Here is a 24,267-nt window from a genome sequence, read left to right as displayed (position 1 = left end):
GGCATATTTACAAGACACTGGTGCATCAGTGCTGATGAGCTAGTTTTCTTCTGTTGCCCCTGCCCCACCTTATGACACCATGGGTGCACTGTATTTACAATACGGTGCACCATGGCGCACCTTAGGCCAAAATAATCCTAATATTTGAAGCTAGCGTGGCGCTTTGCTCCACTAGAGTCAAACATTTTACAGCGAAGTACAAGGAGGCCATTGATTAATACGGGTGTGTCACTTTAACGCCTGCCTTGAGCAGGTGGTAAAAAAGATGCCAAAAATGGCGCAGTGAAATCTTGGAAATTTCACTGTGCCATTTTTGTGGGCCTCCTAATGACGCAGGCATAATGTGGTGCAAGGGGTCACAAAGTGGTGCAATGCATGCCTCGCGCCACATTTTAAATATGGTGTGGCGCAAATTGCCTCCTTGAGCCACATTAGCGTAAAAAATATTACACTAGTGTGGAGCAAGGATGCGCTAGGGCCTTGTAAATCTGGCCCTGAGTCGCTAGTTGGCAGATGTATGCACCCTGTCAAAGAAGGGACCACAATCCTAGTCAGGGTAAGTCACAGCACAACCTAAATTATCTTGTGCTCACCCTCTGGTACCGTGGCACAGAGCAGGCAGGCTTAACTAAAGATAAAGTGTAAAGTATTTGTGTAATAACTCATACAGTAGCACAGTGAAAACACCACAAAATATTCCAGACCAGGTTAGAAAAATAGAGAATATTTATCTGAGTAAACAAGACCAAAATGACAAAAATCCATCCAGTGGAAGTCGAGATATGAATTTTTACAGATTAAATGTGAAAACAGTGCTTAGAAGTCACCAGTGGTCAAAAGGTTACTTGAGAACGCAAGGGACTGCTGCAAATCCAAAATCCAGGCTGACTGTGATGGAGGGTAGGCCGGCTACAGAACACACGCAGGGCCCGCTGAAACAGTACCTTTAATGGAGCAATGCGGCGACACTGAGGGCATGATGTGTCAATATTTTCCAAGTACTGGGGTCACTGCATCGTAGGTGGGTTCTGTTGAGGTAAATGCAATGCGTCGTCATCGGGCCGCTCAGAGCGTCATCTGCAAGTTGCACCGGCTGTAACTCCACTAACATCAGCAGCCTCTGTGTAGTCGTTCGGGAAGCGATGCACCTATTTTTCCACTACACTCAGGTGATGCATTGAGTTTTGTAGAACCTAGCTGCACAACCCACTTCTGAGGCCCAGAACTTGGACTGGGCACCTCAAGCAAGGGTGAGAGTCACAGAAGGCAGAGTCCTGCAACACCAGGAGAGTTGTAGGCAGTTTTTTCTGTCCCTGAGTCTGCAGGAGAACAGAGGGAGAATATCAAGCCTTTGGCGATCACTCTGGGAGGAAGACAGAGTTCTTCCAGCAGCGTTAGAGAGCAGCATGCAGCAGGGCAACAAGCAGAAGAGCAGTCCTTCGAGGAAAGCAGTCCAGTTTAGTCTGAACTGCACAGCACCCTTCTGACAGAGGTCCAGTTCCAGATCCATAAGTGCTGATTTGAATGGGGTCAAAGACCCAGTACTTAGACCCAAATGTGCATTTGGAGTGGGGGAGTCTTAAAAGAGTGGTTTTGAAGTGCACCAGTTCCCTTTCAGCATAGTCCTCTCTGCCAGATGATCTGTGCGGGGTCTTCCACCTTTCTTGCCCAAGAAGACCCATCAGTATGCAGAGGCAGTGGAGTGCCCTGTGTTTATGGCTGTCTGGATGGAATGCACAAGGGGAGTTGTCACCCAGCACAGACCAGATGTGGACTGGAGACAGGCTGTAAGGCACATAGAGCAGTAAGAGCAGAGAAATGCTTACTTTCTAAAAGTGGCATTTCAATAATAGTAATGTTAAATGCACCTTTAACACTGAAGGAGATTTATCATTACCATTCCAACTGTATGAACCATGAAGTAGCTGCTCTTTTCTGATAGAGAATTACAGCTTAAAAGTATTTTGAGGAATTCCTCATGCTGCCCTAAGAAGGGAACAGGCTTCCCTATTGTGAAGAATGACTTTGGAAGTTTTTCACCACCAGGACATGTAAAACTTAAAAGTACATGTCCTGCTTCTTACAGACACTGTGCCCTGCCCTGTGGGTCACATAGGCCTACCTTTGGGGTAACTTATATGTAATAAAAGGGGAGTTTAAGGCTTGGCAAAGGATTTTAAATGCTAAGTGGAGGTGGCAGTACAACTGTACACACAGGCCATGGAATGGCATGCCCGAGACATGGTTAAGGGGTTACTTATGTGGGTGGTACAATCAGTGCTGCAGGCCCACATGTAGCATTGAATTTTTATGCCTTAGGTACACATAGTGCATTTTAGTAGGGATTTATGGGTAAATTAAATATGCCAATTGGGTAGGAGCCAATGTTACCATGTTTACGGGAGAGAGAGCAAGCACTTTAGTACTTATCAAGTGCACAGAATCCTAAAACCAGCAAAAAGAAGTTCAGAAAAAATGGAGGGAGGTAGGAAAAAAGTTGGGAGAAGACCACCCTGAGGCTGTCAAGTCTAACACAGGGCATATTTCAGTCTTTAGCTTCTCAATAACTCACTGTTTCACTGGTTCATCTGAAGTGGTGATAACCCCATCAAGATGTCCAGAGGATGTATCCACTATGGCAAGTAGCTGTTGGCCATTGGGAATGCTTTAAAAGTCAGCAGTGGTAATTACAAAGGTTTGCTTTCATCAGAGTAGATGGTCACTAGTCTTTTCTCTTACCCATGGCGTGGCACATAAGAAATCCATCTGCTGTTCTATGATTCATCCATAATTAGGAATCAAACCTTACACATATTCTCACTTTGTTTTGTTGACTCGCTGCTGTGCTGATGATGCAGCTGGACAATATAAGACACCATGGCACACTGCATAACTATAGATGATATGCAGACTCATTTTTCTGTTATGGCAAGTTCGTGATGACTGTACATTAAAAAAAAGACCGCTATCTCCTTCTTTCTGTGGTGCTGTGCCAGTTAACTTCTAGCAGTGTTCCAGCTATTTACAAAATGCACAATAACTGACTTCTACCAACGGGTTCCATGTATTTTCAAAGTAGATATCAATAATTATGTGAAGATATTAACCTACCTTCAAGGCACAAAATCTTTCTTCCAGTTTGATGGCTTTTCGCTAAGACCTTAAAGTTATTGGCCTTATCTGCTCCACCAACCACTGGATGCATTGACAGAAAATCTCATAGATTCCCCACAGATTCCATTTCTGTGGGAAATGGGGGGAGGCGGTTATTGGGGTTAGGATCCTGCCGGCATAAATCACAGACATTAACTGATTATATCAAAATTGCTTTGTTTAACTTTTTACAGTGGTGCAGCCCCAATAATGAACACAACTGCCATCCACAGCTAAATCCCACAACCACCCCTTACCAAAGGTTTCCATGGTGATGTAGGCCGGAATAGCTTCTATGGTGGCTTGAGATTCTTTTCAGTGTTGATGTCCCTAGATCCACTTGTTAGAGAGACTCTGTGAAGATTGCCAGACGTGTCACAACCCTTCCACAACAGGCCTGTATGTCTAGAGAGCCACCTCTTGTGAAACATTCTTACATGCTTAAAACTGTTGTCAAGCCATTTGTACTACTGTTTTTTTAGTTGAAGGTAAACCAAGATGAGGGATAGGTCCCTATAAGGCTAAGGGAGGTTGAATCTATTCCAGAAACACCCAAATACTACCACCTAGTTAAGCAGGTGATAATTCAGATACAAGTTGTAGGAGGCTGGCCTGGACTATAGTGGGTACCTGATGGTACTTACACCTTGTGCCAGGTCCAGTTATCCCTTATTAGTAGATTAGTAGTGTTCTAGCAGCTTAGGCTGATAGAGGTAGCTATAGCAGAGCAGCTTAGGCTGAACTAGGAGACATGCAAAGCTCCTACTATACCACTTATATCATATAGCACTATATCATAAGAATCACAATACTCAGAGTTACTAAAAATAAAGGTACTTTATTTTAGTGACAATGTGTCAGAAATATCTCAGAGGATGTACTCCCTTAGAAAGTAAGTAAAATACACAAAATATACACACAAACCAACATCAGGTAAGTAAACAGTTAGAAAAGTAGTGCAAGCACTGTAGAATACAATGGGGTGCAAAAGGCCTAGGGGCAACACAAACCATATACTAAGAAAGTGGAATGCGAACCACTTAGGGACCCCAGGCCTAGTGTAGTGTGTAGAGGGTCACTGGGAGTGTAAGAAAACACTAAGGGTGTCCAAGATACCCCACCCAAGACCCTGAAAAGTAGGAGTAAAGTTACCCTACTTCCCCAGAAACACACTAAAGTCGTGATAGGAGATTCTGAAAAGACCACAACAGACTGTAAAGCACTGAAGACAGATTCCTGGACCTGAGGACCTGCAAAGGAAAGGGACCAGGTCCAAGAGTCACGAAAGTGTCCAGAGGGGGCAGGAGCCCACTAAACCCCGGATGAAGGTGCAAAATGGCTGCCTCAGGGTGGAAGAAGCTGAAGATTCTGCAACAACAGAAGATGCCAGGAACTTCTTCTTTGCACAGAAGATGTCCCACAGCATTCTGGAGGATGCAGAGTTGTTTCCACAAAGAAAGACCGCAAACAAGCCTTGCTAACTGCAAAGGTTGCAGATGAAGAAAATGGGTGCTGCCTGGGCCCAGGACGGACCAGGAGGTCGCCCCTTGGAAAAGGAGACAGAGGGGGTGCTCAGCAACACAGAGAGCACATGCAGAAGAAGGCAGCACCCACAGAAGTACTTGAACACTGGTTCAAGAAAACAGAGCACGGCGGTCATCTCAACACTACAAAGGAGGGACCCACGAAGCCGGTGGTCAACTCAGCGAGTTGATAACAATGCAGGACGGAGTGCTGGGGACCTGGGCTGTGCTGTGCACAAAGGATTCCTTACAAAAGTGCACAGAAGCCCTAGCAGCTGCAGTTCATGCAGTAAACAGGAATACTGTCTAGCGTGGGAAGGCAAGGACTTACCTCCACCAAATTTGGACACATGGACCACTGGACTGTCGGGGTCACTTGGATCCAGCTCCTGTGTTTGAGGGACCATGCTCGTCATGATGAGAGGGGACCCAGAGGACCAGTGAAGCAGAGGTTTGGTGCCTGCGGTAGCAGGGGGAAGATTCCTTCGACCCAGGGGAGATTTCTTCTTGGCTTCCAGTGCAGGGTGAAGGCAGACAGCCTCCAGAGAATGCACCATCAGGAAACAGTTGAGAAAGCCAGCAGAATTAGGCACTACAATGTCGCTGGTAGTCTTCTTGCTACTTTGTTGCCGTTTTGCAGGCGTCCTGGAGCAGTCAGCAGTCGATCCTTGGCAGAAGTTGAAGTGGGAGATGCAGAGGAACTCTGGTGAGCTCTTGCCTTCGTTATCTGAAGAGAAGCCCACAGGAGAGACCCTAAAAAGCCCTCAGAGGAGGATTGGCCACTTACTCAGGTAAGCACCTATCAAGAGGGGTCTCTGACGTCACCTGCTGGCACTGGCCACTCAGAGGCCTCCATTGTGCCCTCACACCTCTGCATTCAAGATGGCAGAGGTCTGGGACACACTGGAGGAGCTCTGGGCACCACCCCTGGGGTGGTGCTGGACAGGGGAGTAGTCACTCCCCTTTCCTTTGTCCAGTTTCACGCCAGAGCAGGTGCTGGGGGATCCCTGAACCGGTGTAGACTGGTTTATGCAAGAAGGGCACCATCTGTGCCCTTCAAAGCATTCCCAGAGGCCAGGAGAGGCTACTCCTCTCTGGCCCTTAACACCTATTTCCCAAGGGAGAGGGTGTAACACCCTCTCTCATAGGAAATCCTTTGTTCTGCCTTCCTGGCACTGGGCTGCCCAGAACCCAGGAGGGCAGAAGCCTGTCTGTGGGTTGGCAGCAGCGGTAGCTGCAATGAAAACCCCAGAGAGCTAGTTTCGCAGTACCCGGGGTCCATGCTGGAGCCCCGGGGATGCATGGGATTGGCACCCCAATAACAGATTTGGCATGGAGGGACAATTCCATGTTCTGAGACATGTTACATGGCCATATTTGTAGTTACCATTGTGAAGCCACATATAGGTATTGACCTATATGTAGTGCATGCGTGTAATGGTGTCCTCGCACTCACAAAGTGCAGGGAAATTGCCCTGAACTATGTGGGGGCACCTTGGCTAGTGCCAGGGTGCCCTCACACTTAGTAACTTTGCACCTAAGTGGGGGTTAGACATATAGGTGACTTATAAGCTACTTAAGTGCAGTGTAAAATGGCTGTGAAATAATGTGGACGTTATTTCACTCAGGCTGCAGTGGCAGTCCTGTGTAAGAATTGTCTGAGCAGCCCATAGGGATATCCTGGAACCCCAATACCCTGGGTACCTAGGTACCATATACTAGGGAATTTTAAGGGTGTTCCAGGGTGCCAATTAGAATTGGTAAAAATGGTCACTAGCCTGCAGTGACAATTTCAAAGGCAGAAAGAGCATAAGCACTGAGGTTCTGATTAGCAGAGCCTCAGTGACACAGTTAGACACTACACAGGGAACACACATTCAGGCCACAACTATGAGCACTGGGGTCCTGGCTAGCAGGATCCCAGTGAGACAGGCAAAAGCAAACTGACACACAAGTAAAAATGGGGTCAGCATGCCAGGCAAGATGGTACTTTCCTACACAAGTGAATATGACAGTTGTAACATTGTGAAAATCAATTAGAACACTTTAGCATACTTTCTTCAACAACAACGTCTTTATCTAATAGTTTGAACATTATTAACCAAGTAGTGTATTTATAGGTATACACACTAAAAGCTTGTCTTCAGATAATATAAAATCATGAGGAAGGAATATGGTTACTTTGTAAATGTTGTGAATTGAAATAGTCATATTCTTTTGTGGGAGGGTGTTTTGTATTATCTTGTCCCTCCCTAAATTTCTCATTGATGTTCTCTTGATCCCATATTTTAGATAATTGTTTACCATTTTCCTAGTGGTCCCTTCATCATTTGCTGCAAAATCATATACCTATATGTGTTGAGATCTCCAAAAAGAAAAGACAGGAGAGGCAGAGGTGGATATCTCCTCGCGTAGGTTTGTGAGTTGTTTTTAGAGTACAAAAAGTAGTACTGCTAGAGCACTACTTGATATACTCCAAAACTCAGTTTGTGAATCAAGCTGTCTGTCTCCAGCCATCTCTGACTTCTTCATCCCATAGTGAGTACTATGGAATTCTAGTGACATACCATAGCTATGCTTGACACAAGACCATTTGAAAGGATATATAAGATGTATACTAAGGAAGAATGGTTTCTTTAGCATCAACATGGCTCAGGGCTATTAAAATTAATCACCAAAACTGTGCTTTTAATACTAATAAAAATACAATTAACCACCAAATAATACCTGGAACCCTCATGATATCAGCCGAATTGGGCGATGGGCATTTTTAGAGTAATGAAAAGCAGAGTTCTGAGTCTCAACTAAAGATTATTTGATATAGCAGGACTTTAAGACCCTTTTTTTTAATTGCAAGGCAGGGAGTCATGCTTGTAGCTGATGCAAGTGAATTCCAGATCCTTGTGCACTTGCAAAAAAGACTGCTTCATACACTGTTCTTGTTTGAATGTAAGAAGTTCAAGTAGGTAGGTTTCTTGATCACTGGAGATTACGAGAGATTTTCAGTTTTTCCTCCAAAAAGGAGGAGGTGGGGGTGCATGGGGATGTGCGAGTGTCGCACGCAGTCTTAAATTGTGTTCTTGTTTCAATGGTAAGCAGCTATAGTGTTAAAATGATCGGAGTGATGTCGTCAACTTTGCTGTCCCCAAAAAGAAAGCGAGCGGCACCATGTAGCATAGCTCTAAAGGGGGCAAATATGGGATTTTGGGATGCCTTTGAGAAGTGAATTCCCATAGTACAGTCTGGAGAGATTGAGTGCCTGAACAGCTAACATTAGGTCTTGCTCAGGAATGAACTGCTTGATACTCCTGAATAGTGGGTGGTAGCATGTGCTCTTGCTTAAAGCCGAGATATTACTTTGTAGGTTAAGTGGGTTGTCAAAGATGAATCCCAAAGATTTGGCATTATCGATAATAATCGGTTTATAATCCAGCAGAGAACATGAGTTGCAGTACATTTGTACAGGTAGGTTGTCTTTTTTTCAGGGAGATTATCGGTAATTCTATTTTCATGAATTTAAGTTTTAGGTGATGATTGGACATCCATTTTTGATTTTTTTCTTAGAAATTAGAGAGCAGGGAGATGTTAGTCAGGGGCACAATCTTCTGTATTCATCTTTCTGATGTCAATGGATCCACTTCATTTCCCTAAAACGTCATACAAGAGGCAACACATATTTCCTCTGTTAAGAGGTGTGAAAAAAGAAATTATAAAAAGGCTGGGGCATATAAACACTTGACTGACTTCCAGTAAAAATATGGTTTGAAATTCTGCACATGCGTAAGTATGCCCAGAATCCCATTATGTATCATCCTCCTTAATGGCAGACTTGCCGGTGTTTCACATGTTTACCCATATTTACTTCTAGCAGGACCAAAATACAGCCTTGACTTAAATCACAGCAACTGTTAGAAATGTTTGACCTGTACCAGCAAACTGCATATGGATGAACGATTTAAATAGTTGTTGAAAAAAGTTGGATATTACCAAAATATGACCTGCAAAGTGCATTTTTCACAAAATGAAGAACATTTTATTTTCAACTCGTTACAGGTCCAGACTGCCAAACCAATGGTGGATGCAAGTTCTCCACGAACCTATGGTCACCTAAATCTAAAGCTGAAGAAATTGAAGGTATGAGAAGCGAGTCCATTTTAGTTATACTAAACTATATTTGTCTTCTCTCGTGATACTGCTGTGTACATTGACATTACATTATGTTCATTTATTGGTTGCAGAACACATTTTTTACAGTATAACTCGGCCTAGAGGTTTAAAAGCAGTGGTCTTGCTGTGGTTGTGAATTTTAACGAGGCCTGCTGCGGTTTGTGGAAGCAGGTAGTGAAGCATGAGCAGTGGCCTCACACAAATTGATAGCCCCTCTGCAGGGTGTGCTGAGGGGTATTTGAGACTCCCATATCGGGCAGATATTCACAGGCCTTAGGCTGAATGGGGCACCCTGAATGGTGTCCCTGCTCAGGAGGCATGATGAGCTGTAACTAATGAGACAAGAGGGTCTCTGTCCACGTGTGGTAGCTCAACCAGGGACAAAATCAATATACATAGACCAATGGGCCACCTAGTATTAGTAAAACAAATATTACATTGGTACCGTACTTATATTATATACATCACGAGCCCATATGTGAATTCAGACATTTTCTATTTATTTAACCATAATTCAGATCTGCTCAATATAATTTCATCATATATAATGTAACATGATCATGCAAAATACAGTAGACGATAATTCACAAAAAACTCACTATATACATATGCATAATACTTCACTTCATACAACACTCACTGCCCATCCATACTCAAACAATCACATATACTCAACATCGAACAGACTCCCAATAATATCCATACTCCTTGCAAAAAAATCAAACAACAAGATATAAAACATTGTAACTCCAGCAAAAAATGAAGTACAGTATTCCTTTACAAATAGCAAAAATAAAATATTGTATTCATTAATAGTCCATGTTAGTCCTATATATGTTAAGAAAAATAATAGTGTTGACGCGCGTTTCGGTGTCTCTCCTCCCAGGGAACCACTTTCATCAGGGCACATCCATATCCCAAAATATCGGGGGGAAAACACATTTTTTTATTTACAAATTGTATGTAGTAGATTCCTCAACTTCTGATATGTTGAAATATGTCCTCTTTTTCTGCAGTCTGAAACAAAACATAGGGCTCGCAAAGACAAACTGTAAACACATATTTATGAAATAATTAATAAGTCCTTGGTTCCAGCTATCTCCAACACCACGTGATATGCATACAATGCTATCTATGTCAATCCTCACTCGCTGACCTTCTGAAACTCAGACTATATATTCAACTGAGCAAATAGCTATCCTTCCTTCCAACTAAGTATCCATGTGGATCCTAAACTGGTCACATCATGCTTTAGATGTGGTAAACCCTCATTCCCTAATTACTAGGTATTAGTGTGTTAAAGTCTAACTCAATCAGGGTTGTATGAAGTTGAAAGTATGATGCATGTGTTTATAGGTTTTTTTTGTGAATTATCGTCTACTTTGCATGATCATGTTACATTATATATGATGAAATTATATTGAGCAGATTATAATTATGGTTAAATAAATAGAAAATGACTGAATTCACATATGGGCGCATGATGAGCTGTAGCCAGATGGGCCAAAGATGAACAATGCTTTTTAGGTCAAGTGTAAGCGTACAACCTCTTGTATATTTTTAAGTATACTTCTTCTGTGGACTTCCAGCTATTTCATTTGTAAGTTTCAGTGTCATTTAAAAACCCTTGCTTGCAGGTGGTCAGTCATGCCTCTTTGTCCTTCCTTCTTCTGTGTGGTAGCAGGGACCAACTAGTGTATAAATATGATTTGTCCTGTTTATCTGGTCTGTAGGGGACTACTTTTTTTACTTTGTTTCCTGTTCCCATCCAGGTAAGCACCTGTTTCGTTTGCAGAACATTCTTCCTCTGAGCTTAGCTGTAAACAAGACTATAAATCAGGCTGTTATCTTGGTCCCCATTGGTATTTGTGGCCTGTCTGCACCCTCTCTCAGCTGCTTAATCCTTAGAGACCCTGCCCACTTCTGCTCCATACTGGGGTCCCACTCGCAGCTCCCTCAGTGCACCTCAGTTCACAAACTCCCAGCCCTCAGCCGTGCCAGTGCCAGAAACCCCATTCCACGCTGTCTGCCAGAGCACCCCTTACATTCAGTTCACTCTGCTGCTTCAGTACTGGGACTTCAGGTGCAGCTCCATCAGTGCGTCGTAGTTCACACACTCAAAGCCCTCAGCCGTGCCAGTGCCAGAAATGCCACATACACTGTCTGCCACAGCACCTCAGGTCTTGCAGTGAGTACACTTTGCTGCTCCAATACTGGGACCTTGGGCGCAGTTCCATCAGTGCACCGCAGTTCACACGCTCCAAGCTCTCAGCCATGCCAGTGCCAGGAACCCCACACATGTTGTCTGCCAGAGCACCTCAGTTCTTGCAGTCAATACACTCTGCTGCTTCAGTACTGGGACCTCGGGCACAGCTCCATCAGTGCACCACAGTTCACACACTCCAAGCCCTCAGCCGAGCCAGTGCTAGGAATCCCACACACGCTGTCTGCCAGAGCACCTCAGTTCTCACAGTCAGGACATTCTGTTGCTCCAGTACTGTGACCTCAGGAGCAGCTCCATCACTGCACAGCAGTTCACACCCTACAAGCCCTCAGCCGTGCTAATGCCAGGAACCCCACACACACTGTCTGCCAGAGCACCTCAGTTCTCGCAGTCAGTACACTCTGCTGCTGTAGTACTGGGACCTCTGGCACAGCTCCATCAGTGCATCTCAGTTCGCACACTCCAAGACCCTCAGCTGTGCCTGTGCCACAACCCCACACACGCTGTCTGCCAGAGCACCTCAGTTCTTGCAGTCAGTACACTCTGCTGCTGTAGTACTGGGACCTCTGGCACAGCTCCATCAGTGCATCTCAGTTCGTACACTCCAAGCCCCTCAGCTGTGCCTGTGCCACAACCCCACACACGCTGTCTGCCAGAGCACCTTAGTTCTTACAATCAGTACACACTGCTGTTCCAGTACTTGGACCTTGGGCACAGCTCCATCAGTGCACTCAGTTCATACACTTCAAGCCCCGTAGCCGTGCCAGAACCCCTCGCACACTGTCTGCCAGAGCACCTCAGTTCTTACAGTCAGTACACAGTACTGTTCCAGTACTGGGACCTTGGGCACAGCTCCATCAGTGCACCTAATTTCACACACTCCAAGCCCTCAGCTGTGCCAGAACTCCAAACAGGTCGTCTGCCAGAGCACCTCAGTTCTTGCAGTCAGTGCGCTCTTCTGTTCCAGTACTAGGACTTCAGGCACAGCTCCATCAGTGCACCTCAGTTCTACCCCGGTGAGGTCACTTCCTTTCCTATACTGGGACCCCACTCACATACAGTTCCATTACAGCAGCTCAATTCTAACATTCAGTCGGACTGCCAAGCAAATAATGGCCCCAAAAGAGCAAAACGCAGCTCAGCCAGTGCACCTCAAGTCTAACATCCCATGCCACTGTTGATGGGAACCATCACAGCTCTGCCAGAATTCATCAATTCTAACATTCAGTGCACATTTCTTCTTAGTACCAAGCCTCACACACACACACCCTTCAGGACCCCTCACTTCTGTGGTTCAGAGGCAATGCCACTCCCATACTGGGCCCCACTCGCAGCTTCACCAAGGCACCTCCAGGCTAACACTCGGCAACTCTAGCACGCCAATACTAGGTTCCATACATAGCTCCATTAACATACCTGACTTCTGATCTTGTGTGCCCGTTACTATTCCAGTACTGCAGCCCACATACAACTCTGTCAGTGCACCCTGAACCCTAAACTGCAACTCCCCGTTATTCCAATACCAGGAATTACACAGCGCCCCATTTATCATTCTTCACCTGCTGCCTTCTGTTATTCCAGCACTGGGCCAGGACACTGCTCTGTCTATACCCCAAATCCTGATCTGAAGCACGCCAATATTGCAGTATTGTGGTTCACATACAACTCTGCTAATGCACCTTGTGCTGTTCCACACTCTGACTTCTGTTTCTATTCCTAGCTGCCATCTTTATTTGGGAAGGTCTGTTTCCCCTACCTCACTCCATTCTGTCCTTTACTCTGTTTACTCTCAGTATTTTCTTTCTCCCCCACTTTTCTCTTTCCAGATCCTAAAATCCACATGTTTTGCTGTTTCTTTCAACTGTTTATTTCTAGTCCTTTCCCTTTTTTTTATTTCCCCTTCCGCTTGAGACCTCCTCTTTCCAACTCACAAAAACCTGGTCATTTCTTTCCTTGTTTCATTCCTCTCTTTTTCCTTCATCAGGCGTTCATTCTTTCCTTTGACTCGGTATGTGTTCTTTCACTTTTTTAAATCTTTCTTTCTTCCTTCCTTCCGCTGGTGTTTTTCTTATCTTTAGCTGTCAATTCATGTTTTATTATAAATCCCACTTTTTCATGTCTGTATGTGGATGCCACAAGTTACTTGTTGGGACCTGAAGTGTGAAAGTGTTTTTCCCATTCTGTGTCTGTGGGAAATGTGTCAGTACAAACATGCCCTGGTTCTTTCTCTGCGTGTTTCTCTCACCATCTCTCTTTTTTCTCCATTGTTCATTTTTATCTATCTTTTCACACTTCTTTTATTATGTTTTCCTCTTTATCTTACCTTTCCCTTTTTTCTTTTGTCTCACACATTTGCTGTATTTCTTCTCTTAGTTGTGTTTTCTTTTTCTCATTCTTTCTTCCCATTCTTTCATCTTTTTCTTTGCAACCCCTTCTTTTTTCCTTTTGTCTGTTGTATTCCTTTCACTTTTCTTTTTCTGCCCCATCCGCATTCTTTCCTGAGGCCTAATTATCAATGGAGTAACAGGCACAGTGGCACCGAGGCCCAGAGACCTATGGACCTCGTTCAACTCTAATTACTTCTCTATTTTCCTACCGCAATTGCAGTCAACCATTTTCCTTTCTTACTCCAGGGTCCATGACACCGTTACTATGCCACTTGTCCTCTACCTCTTTACTCTCGACTCTCTCTTCCCTTTCACCCTCCAATCCATCCTAAATTATATTTTTGTTATGGTGTCTTGAGCATCACACTCTAATGCCAAAAGTTTGTTTCTGATAAAGGTTTATATGATTACTGTATGTGTTTTAAGATAGAGGAAAAAGGTAAATGGAAGTGCTTTAGTTAAATGCTGGGCCACTGGAATTATATGGCAGAAAAAGACAAAATTATGAGGCAGGATTGACCAATTTATGTGGCAAGAAGAATCCAGTTAGGAATTTACAATGCCAATAGCTCTAACTCAAGAAAATGCAAGGCCTATTGCATTGTAAATGTTTGTTTGGTTTGTGGCACAGCATGTTCTTTTCTCAAAGCCTTTGTTATTAGGACTTAGGCTGGAGATTTACAGTTTCAAATCTGATTCAGGGGTGAGGGCTGAAATGAAGCAAATAATCTTACAATAAAGATTACTTCAGCTCTCAAAGTAGTCAGTCACAGAGAAGGTAGACAAGGAGAAAGTAGATATTTACACATGAGTTGGTTGTAGAGCAGTTTGGAGCATGCCATGTGCAAGCTTGATTTGCTAGATTCGACTGGTAGTCTAATATATCTAGTGATTATTATTAGAGAAGATACCCTCTCAGAAAGAGTTGTCTGCAAGAGGCTCAATGCATGCTGAACCTGAATCTAACAGTATAAAAAGCCTTGTCTGACACAAAGTGCTCTGGCCAAGAGGTACTGATTTGGGGTGCTCTGGTGTAGATCAAAGACCTCCTTATTTCAAACAAGAGTACAAGACACCGGAAAAGTGCCTTGAATAATGTGACCCATTAGTGCACTTGCTTATTGGTGGATGGCTGCCTTTTATTTACTCAGAGTCTAGCTGGAGACGTGTTGGTGATGTAACATGGGGTGCAGGTAAGATGTATGACAGAGCACCTCCAGGACTGAACACTGTTGATGCTGACTACCAGTAGGCTGACACAAAGGCAATGCCATGTCACAGCTCAATGTGTAAAACATTGCAAAGTTGCCAAAAAAGGTCATGGTGACAAAGGACATAAAGAAGTCTAAACTATAAACATACTAGTAAACGTCTCTTAGGACAAGGTGGATAATCTACCTGGTTTGCTACCCTGCAGGACTGCTCAGCTACCCCTCACTGAGGACAGCCAAACTAGTCCTGCCCAGCAAGGCCTGTGATAAGGAAGCACTTTGTGCAGGGTTGTTCTACAAACACCCAGGTGGTGAACACAAGTGGACCCATAATGCTCCATGAGGCTTACCAGCATTTGAAGAATACATTCTTAGGCAGTTCATTTCCATTCTTTGGTTGGTAACAGAGGTGACATCTAAGCAGTCGGATTAGCTTTCTCTGGACAGATGTCCCAGCCTGCCAGGGGCATCCGTACAGGCGAAACACCAGGAACAGAAGCACAGATCTGCAGAACTTGAGGCAGCTTAGTCACAGCCCAAGGAAAAAAAAACTGTGTTCATGGTGTAACTCAGAAGCATGTTGAGGTGTAAATTGCAAATGGACTCCATTTATCATGGACTGTAAGCATCTCCTCTGGATGCAGCTACTGTAGCCCAAAAAATATTTAAAATGATGTGCTTCATTTCGAGTTTGGCAGTCCGTGGACCACCATGGTAGCAGGAGCAGTCCGACCGCCGCAACTCTGCGGTCGGATCGCCTGATTATGAGTTTGGCAGTTGGGCTGTCAGAAGCCTGCCTGCAGACCGCCCGCCCTGCCATAGTCATTGCAGCGGGGACCGAGGGGGACCTGACCGCAGCGGCCAGTGTTGGAGATCCCACCGCCATGGTAAGCTTGGTGTTCAGGCAGGTAAGGGGCCCAAAACTGTGGGCCCCTGGGGGTACAGCCTCATGGTGGGTAAGGCAGGGGCCCATGTGGCCCCCTCACAAAATGTGGGGTTCAGAGGTGCATGGGCACAGTGCGGCTGTTGTGCTGACAGGTAGGGATGCATGACCGGCAGTAGCTCCATTATACTGCCTCCACTGTCAGACCTGCCAGCCCTGTGGGGAACTCGTAATCCGGCAGTCTGGGACCCGTCAGCCTGGCGCAGTTCGAAAGACCGCCGTTATGGTGGTCCAGTGGTCCGACTGCCAAACTCGTAATGAGGGCCAGTGTTTCCAGTCAGGACTCACAGGAAGGCACTCATGATGTGTACACCCTCAAGGATGTGTATGCCCTCGAGGCACAAACTTTGAATCTTCCTTGCCCCAAAGCTCATCCTTAGGGTCACTGGGACTCAGTAGATTTGCAGTTCCTTGGGGCGGTTAGATTAGTTTACAAAGTCATAAAATGCAGTGTTAGCATAAGGAAACAAAATAAAACATTATGGGATGGAATAGCTGTCAACTTTTATCATTTCAATCACTAGATTAGTGTGTTTAATTGGTATTATAAATGTGCCTCTGTGAAATTTCAAATATGCTGGTGTAATTAATGTAATTTCGGGACTGTCTTGTTGCACTTGTTAGGAGAAATTGTCAAAATTCTGTCATTATTCCTCCCATCTTGTAATTACACCACGTTTGCAGTAAAAATATAGCACAGGAGTGCAGAAACAACACAAAATGGCTATAAGTGAGTGGCTGTTATTTGTGCAAATTGTGTTTTTTTATACTATTTTATTACCGTGAAATGCATCCTCACATCTGAAAAACACACGAGACATAATTTACGCAAAGTATTGCATTAAATGGCTGTTTTGTATTTCACATAGTTATGCTTAATTTCATGTACATTTTGAATAATTACCTAAAAGCAATTTACACAAACTTCACACACCCCAGGAGGCCATATTGTGTTTTTTCTCGGGTGAGGCAGATTCACCAACATTCACTCACATGTCAGGTTAGAGATACATCGACAAACACCACTGGGGTTATGTACCAGTGGTGCTGGTACAATTTTCAAAGTGGATGTGCTGCCATGAATGCTACATCACTGAAGTCAATAGGGACTGTGAAAAATCAAGGTCTCACAAGAACAAGTATAGCAAGTGAGCCATGTCCATTCAGCAGGAGAGTGGTAAGGGTGTAGTCTGTAGCAGGGGTGAATTTTGACGCATGTCACAAATATATTACTAAAGCATGGTGTGGTAGGGCACTGTCAATTAGAGACAGCACACTTTCCAATGAAATGAAAATTAAACACCGGTCTCCATGCTAGGAAGAATAAGCAGCAATTTGTCAGAAGATATAGACTGGCATTTGACCTCTGTCTTTGAACACACTGTGACAAGATAAATACAAAATTTAAAGACATCTTTTTTGCTCATGCTCCATCTGAACGCCATCATGATTATGTTGGTGGTGCTTAGCACCACTACATCAATCGCCTATGATACTGTTAGAAATGGGGTCTTTGGTTGGCAGTCAGGTGACCCCCTGTCCAAGCAAGGACCCTCACTCTAGTCAGCATAAGTCACACACAATCCAAATTATCCTGGTTCCCCCCCCCTCTGGTAGCTTGGCACTTAGCAGTCAGGCTTAACTTACAAGGCAATGTGTAAAGTATTTGAGCAATAATTCATGCAATAACACAGTATAACACCACAAAAATACACCACACAGTGTTTAGAAAAATACATAATATTTATCTGGTTAAATGCAGGTCAAAACAATCAAGATTCAATAAGTATATGTCAAAATATCACTGTGGAAATTATATAAAGTGTCTTTAGTCTTTAAAAAGCAACAAGTGTCTCTGGCAAGCACAAAGTACCTGGTTTGCGTTCAAATTCACCGCAAGGGACCACAGAGGAGGAGATGCGTGGAAAAATGGAGGTGTGCATCAATTTTTGCGGCATGCACAGATGATGCGCAGTTGATTTTTCACGCAGGGAAGGCTTTGCGTCGATTTCCGGCGCACGGACTTGGATCCTCTTCGGATTGCGGGGTTTTCAGATGCACCGGGGACAATACGTTGAAATCGGCACTTGCAGGACGAAGACACACGGGATGTGTCGATCCAATGGGCGGTGCTTGGAAATTTCTACCGCACAGCAGGCGCTGCCTCGGTTCCTCTCAGGAAGTCAGGTTGCGTCGTTCCGGCTCGGCTTTGCGTCGATCCAGTGGCCCATGCGTCGAATTTCCGGGTGCAGCACTGGCGCTGCGTTGATCTTCTCCTTGCAAAGTCGGGCTGCATCGTTCCAGTTCGGCGTGCGGTGATTTTCAGGGAACAGGAGGCAAGCTCTTTCTAAGCCCTTGGAGAACACTTCTCAGCACAGCCAGAGTGTAGCAAGGCAACAGGGCAACAGCAGGGCAGCAGTCCTTTGCAGTAAAGCAGTCAGGTGAGTCCTTTGGGCAGCCAGGCAGTTCTTCTTGCTGGCAGATTCTGGTTCAGATTTTATTCTCTAGGAAGTGTCTGCGAAGTGTCTACCTCAGAGGTGTCTAAAATGGTAGGGCCAGAGACCCTGCTTAAATACCCAAATGTGCCTTTGAAGTGGGGAGACTTCAAAGAGTGGCTTAGAAGTGCACAAGGTCCCCTTTCATTTCCATCCTGTCAGCCAGGGTCCAATTAGGGGGTGTGGCAGTCCTTTGGGTGAGGGAAGGCTACTGTCCTGTGACATGTAAGTGTCAGGCCCTCCACCCTCCCAGCCCAGGAAGACCCATTCAATATGCAGATATGTGAAAGTGTGACTGAGCATCCTGTGATTGGGGTTGTCTGAGTGATTGCACAAGGGAGATGTCAACTAAACCCAGCCAGACGTGGATTGGAAGGCACAGAAGGATTTAAGTGTAGAGAAATGCTCACTTTCTAAAAGTAGCATTTCTAAAATAGTAAAATTCAACTTCACCGTTAAGCAGGATTTTGTATCACCATTCTGGCTATACTAAATATGACCTGGCTTCTCCTTTCAGATCAGAATCTACCACTCAAACAGTATATGAGGGTAGCCCTAATGCTATCCTATGAAAGGAGCAGGCCTCACAGCAGTGTAAAACAAATTTAGGAGTTTTACACTACCAGGACACATAGAACACACATGTTCATGTCCTGCCTTTTACCTACATAGCACCCTGCCCCATGGGCTACCTTGGGCCTACCTTAGGGGTGACTTATATGTAGAAAAAGGGGAGTTTAAGGCTTGGCAAGTACCTTTAAATGCCAAGTCAAAGTGGCAGGGAAACTGCACACACAGGCACTGCAGAGGCAAGCCTAAGACATGGTGAGGGGGCTACTTATGTGGGTGGCACAATCAGTGCTGCAGGCCACTAGTAGCGTTTAATTTACAGGCCCTGGGCACATGTAGTGCACTTGACTAGGGACTTACAAGTAAATTAAATAAGCCAATTGTGTATGAGCCAATGTCACCATGTTTTAAGGAGAGAGCATATGCACTTTAGCACTGATTAGCAGTGGTAAAGTGTGAAGAATCCTAAAGCCAGCACAAATGAGGTCAGAAAAAGAAAGGAGAAGCAGGAAGGCAAAAAGTTTGGGGGTGACCCTGCAGAAAGGCCATTTCCAACAGATACATGTGGAAGAACCTTTCTATTTAGCCATATTCTAAGCTGCCCAACTCACACTAGGTCAGTCTTCCCAAAGGGTGGGTGATTAAAGAGAAACTCAATCGGCAACTTATCCAGGCAGCACTAACCATGTTTCACACTTTCTTAGTTGACATATTTTTAGGTTTTCAAATACAATTCTTAATTGAGAGCTAAACAGATGTTCAATATACCTGAATGAAATCAGCAATTTGTAAATGTTCACATGTTTGTGTTTTTTATACCAACAGTTAGAGGAGGAACGCCTTTCAGTCATTGAAAGAGACAACCGTTTGCTAATGGAGAAGATGTCCTGTATCATGAGAACGAAAGGAGGAGTTGATAACAGAAACAATTATGAATTGAAAAGGTAATGCATACTCACATTAATTCCTAAAGATTATGAAACACACAAATTTTCCTAGTCCTGAATGCCTTGATTTTGGGGTGCCTTTCCGCAGAATCACATGTGTAGCAGAGGTGACAGTGCATGCTCTTCGATCTCCTTAGACCCCAACCTCAATTTTGAAGATTAATTAGTCACCCTACATAGGCATTGTCACCCTACTTAGGCATTTTAACCCACAAAGCAGTTTGCATGCTATTCACAGTAGGACATATAGAAATATAATGTTAACATGATCTTACAGTGCTAGCACCCACAAACTCTTTTAGCTATGGCAGGCCTAGCTGTCCCATGTAGTAAGCTAGAGTAGCAATTAAAATACTAAGGCTCATATTTATACTTTTTTAGCGCCACATGTGCGTCATTTTTTGACGCAAAAGTGGCCCAAGCTTTCAAAATACTATTGTATTTTGAAAGTTTGCACCATTTTTGAGTCAAAAAGCGGCACAAATGCGATGCTAAAAAAGTATAAATATGCGCCTAATACTTTAGTATTGGGCCAGGTAGAAAAATAACTCAACAACTATTTTTACTAATTATTAAAATCCAATTCAATGGCAAAGTCAAATTTTTATTAAATATTAAGGAAAAGTAACTTTAAGAAAATTACTTTTTTGGTGCCTGATTTTCCTAGAAGTTAATTTGTATGGGTTCTCTAGCTTCTCTCAGCCAGTAAGTAGCCTTGAATAGGTGTGAAATGCCTCTCAGGAGCTGACCGATGATTCCTCTTAACCCCAAGGAATATGCAGAGTAGGGGCTCATTCTGGGCATCCTTTTTGACACTACGGTATCAAATCCTGCTTAATTGTCAAATCCCGTTTAGTGTTACATCCTGAATGTCAAGTCTGCTGAGGTCACATGTAACACTTGGGGCACACTTTAATAGGGAATGAAAAGTATGTCAAGGCAATTCTTGTGGATCCACTGTCTGGTTGCTAAGGGACTCTGCTTTTGTCCTATCAGACTTCTGTTTACATATACCCTTTGGACACCCTTGAAAGGGCAGAGAACAGGATGCAAAACAATTCTTCTTGATCCACTTTCTGGTTACCGAAGGACTCTCTTTTTGTCCCACAGACCTGTCTCTTGGTTTGTTGTGAATACAGTGGCTGCCTCAAACTGGATTTTAGTGTTAGACTTGGAAGGGCTTGAGGATTACTATAGTACACTGCCCACACACTTCCAGCCCTCGGAGCCCAGGTTTAGCATGGCTGAAGACTTTCACCATCTTAAAAATGCCCAAAGTGAGTAGGGTTAGCCCTGTAAACTGTTACCCAGAAGCTTTCTCCAGCCAGCCCTCTCCTTTTCCGCACAGGGCTCACTGGTCTTGGCAAGCAGACAGCCACTGATGCTCCTAACCCCAGGTGCAAGTAGTTCTTGACGTCCCTGGGTGATGTCCCCTCACTCAGCTAGGAGACTGGCACACTTTAATCCTCATTCCTGGTTGCAGGCAAAAGTCATGCAGAGCTTCTCCTCGCACATCCCGTCTGGCTGCTTAACAGTTGACAAATGTTGGGGCCTTGAGCTCCTCTTTTTAGAGTCCATTTCCAGACACCAAATGTGACCTATGGTCTGAGCCTTTGAAGTTTGTGTTTGGTTTCTGCTGCCCTCTCATCTGCCCTTCCCTTCCTCCAGTACGCAGTATGTCACAGCAGCAGTGACTCCAAATCTGATAGCCCCACAACACAGGCAACGGGACTGACTATTGGTTCACACCTGGATATCAGCCATCTTGATATGTGTACTAACTGTTACCCCAGGGCCTTAGCCCTAATATTTATGATTCTCTTATTCCGCCCTATCTCTTTCCTGAAGTGTGCCCTGTTCTCCTTCAGTGACCCCTCTGTGACTCAAAGAGTATTGATCAAAGTGTGCCTGGGAACCTGGCTGTCATTCCTCCAGTGTGTGGGTCTGACCCAGCTTATTTGAATGCAGTAATCCTCAAATCTGTCCTGGGGGATTCCTCTACCTCCAGATGCTCATCCAGTCATCCCCAGGTCTCCTAAAATGGAACCCAGCATTTTCCATGTATTCTCCCATACACAGCGTGTGTATACACATATATATATATAGTGGCAGTTGCCACTAGGTAGTTATAGCTAGGGCCTAGTTTCTATAGAAAACGCATTTTTTGTTTTGCAAATAACTCTGGCGGCGTCTGATGAATTTTCACGAAAGTTTCCAAAAAACAATGGTGGTGACTTCAGCTGCTGTCTGGAAAGTTTCAGGTGATCTGTCAAGCGGGGGCCGAGAAAAAGGAGGGACCCCAAAATGTGTTTTCCCCATTCATTTTTCTATAGGGATTTTGAACAACGATAGCGCCAAACTCACTGGACGGAGTTACACCAAATTTGGGAGACAGGTATCTCTTGGTCCAAACATAGGTCTTTTTGTTATTTGGTGTAAATCCACTCAGTAGTTTTATAAAAAATAACAAAAATCCAAGTTTATATATATAGAGATGCAAAGGATTTGCAACCCCTCCCAATCTCGTACTGAGATCTGATTGGCTGCCAACACTTCAACAAGGACGAGGAAGAGTGGGCAGGCATTTTGTGATTCGGTCTCAGTCAAGTCCCAGAAAAAAGGTTAAAATAAAGAAAAGGTGCCAGGGTACAGACACCCTGACCCCTTAGCTCTGATGGTGGGGTCTCAGAGGGCCCCCACCCCCAGGGCTAAAAAGCAATTTTTATAAAACAATTGTGCTGCAAATTCACAATGGGGTTACAAATAGGGGCAAAAATTAGAAAACAGACAGCTCTGACATCCCACACTTGTTTTCTATCACGCCCTCGGGTGGGCCAGGTCTGGGAGCATTCAATATTTCAACGTAGGGCGGAGCCCTCCAGACCCCCATGGTGCCCCAGGGACCGCCACCTTTCCGGAGCTCTAATTGCATTACTTGCAGGGGATCCATCTTGCCCCCTTGCAGTCTGGGGAAACACCACCTCCCTGGGGCACAGACCTGATTTCAGTAGGTGGGGGGCTGGAGGGGAGAGCGACTGCCCCCCACCCGCAGCCCTGGGGACTGCCACCTCCCTCTCTGTGACAGCAATGTTGGCCCCCACAGGAGGCAGGGAACAAGCTGGGACTGTGGGGGCCTTCAGGCTTTCCTAACCCTAACATTGTGACTAGGTGCCCTGGGGGGGTACCCAGGTCAGATGGCCGGGCCCCCAGTGTGAGGTCTCCGGGGCCCCTGATTGGCCAGTGGAGGCCCCCATCTCCAAAAAAATGATTTAAAAAAAATTGAGGCTGGGCCCTGGGGGATGGGGTCCCTGGAGCCAAGACTGGCCCTCGGGAGGGGGCCACGCAGCCCCCCTTCCTAACACAAAAAATAATAATTAGGCTGGGCCCTGGGGGATGGGGTCCGCAGGGCTCCTGATTGGCCTGGGGAGGAGGGAGCCACCCGTCACCCCTTTCCAAGAATAAAAAAATAAATATTTAGGCTGGGTACAGGGGGATGGGGTCCCCAGGGCCAAGAACGGCATGGGGAGGGGGGCCGCGCCCCGCCATGCACAGTTATCTAATCAATAATTTTACTGCAGATGTTACAGTGACATTATCAATGATGTTATCAAAGATGTCATGAGTGCTGTAATTTGTGCGGTAATTAGCAGTGCGTGGCGAGGTTGCGAGTTATAGTTACCTTAGGGCACGAGTTATAGTTACTTGAGATAACTATAACTATAACTGGTGAATTTCTATACTTTGGTACGTTTAAAATGTGTGTCTGACGACAACATCCCTGTAACCTTAGTTTTTTTATGTGAATACAATGTATATATATATATATCTATATCTATATATATATATAGATATATATATATATATATATATATATATAGATATATATATATATATATATATATATATATATATACATAGATATAATATAAATATAAAATGACCGCAGTCCTACATGCACAACAAATGTACAGGTAATAATAATGCTGAATACTGCTTCACCAATGTTGTAGCCAGGAGTCCCAGCAAAGCACATGACTCTCAAGTATTTAGACACTGGCCCTTAGCGCCATAGTACGACCGCGGAAGACTCTGCCTTTTTTGCGAGAAGGACGTATAAAGCAAGTCTATTTTGTAAAACCATTGCTCTAATAACAACTATTTCTGTATCTATAAATAAAAATCCTCCAGCTGTACTGGTGCTCATCGTATCAACTATGGTGAAAAGCTTTCTAATCTTGTGTGAGTTAAGTATCATTCCTACAGATGGAATGAAAGCACCAAAAATGTATTTTACAATTTCACGAGCACTAGCACCTCTCTTTGTTCTCATGCTGGTCTGCAGTTGAGTCCTTAATTTGTCCTACAAGATAAATATTTGGAAAAACTATCCCTGGATAACATGTTCCCTACCATCTCTTGGGTAACCTGTAAAATGCATATGTAATAACTCCAGGAAAAACAGGATCCATTTCATCTAAATACAATCCCCAATTTCTTCTAATCTCGAATGTCCCAGATCAGCGGTGAATTTTCTAATGAAAATGCATAAATTCCCTTTATGTTGCCAAGCTAGAGCTAATGCGGCCATGTTTCCCACTATGGGCATTTCTTCTCTAGCCCAATGTGGTACTTTTCATAGATTTAGCT

General features: G+C 44.4%; 1 protein-coding gene across 1 annotated transcript in view; it reads left to right on the top strand.

The window, feature by feature from the left end:
• CFAP97D2 (CFAP97 domain containing 2) overlaps positions 1 to 24,267 on the top strand; it is a 152,672-nt gene that overhangs the window by 38,314 nt on the left and 90,091 nt on the right. The window contains exons 2-3 of the mRNA XM_069204700.1: positions 8,730 to 8,810; positions 19,499 to 19,617. Of these exons, the coding sequence (XP_069060801.1) occupies positions 8,730 to 8,810; positions 19,499 to 19,617 (200 nt within the window). The remainder of the gene's footprint in view (positions 1 to 8,729; positions 8,811 to 19,498; positions 19,618 to 24,267) is intronic.

This window comes from Pleurodeles waltl, chromosome 8 (genome assembly GCF_031143425.1).
Source record: "Pleurodeles waltl isolate 20211129_DDA chromosome 8, aPleWal1.hap1.20221129, whole genome shotgun sequence".
Classification (NCBI taxonomy): Eukaryota; Metazoa; Chordata; class Amphibia; order Caudata; family Salamandridae; genus Pleurodeles; species Pleurodeles waltl.
This window is presented reverse-complemented; position numbering and strand designations above follow the sequence as displayed.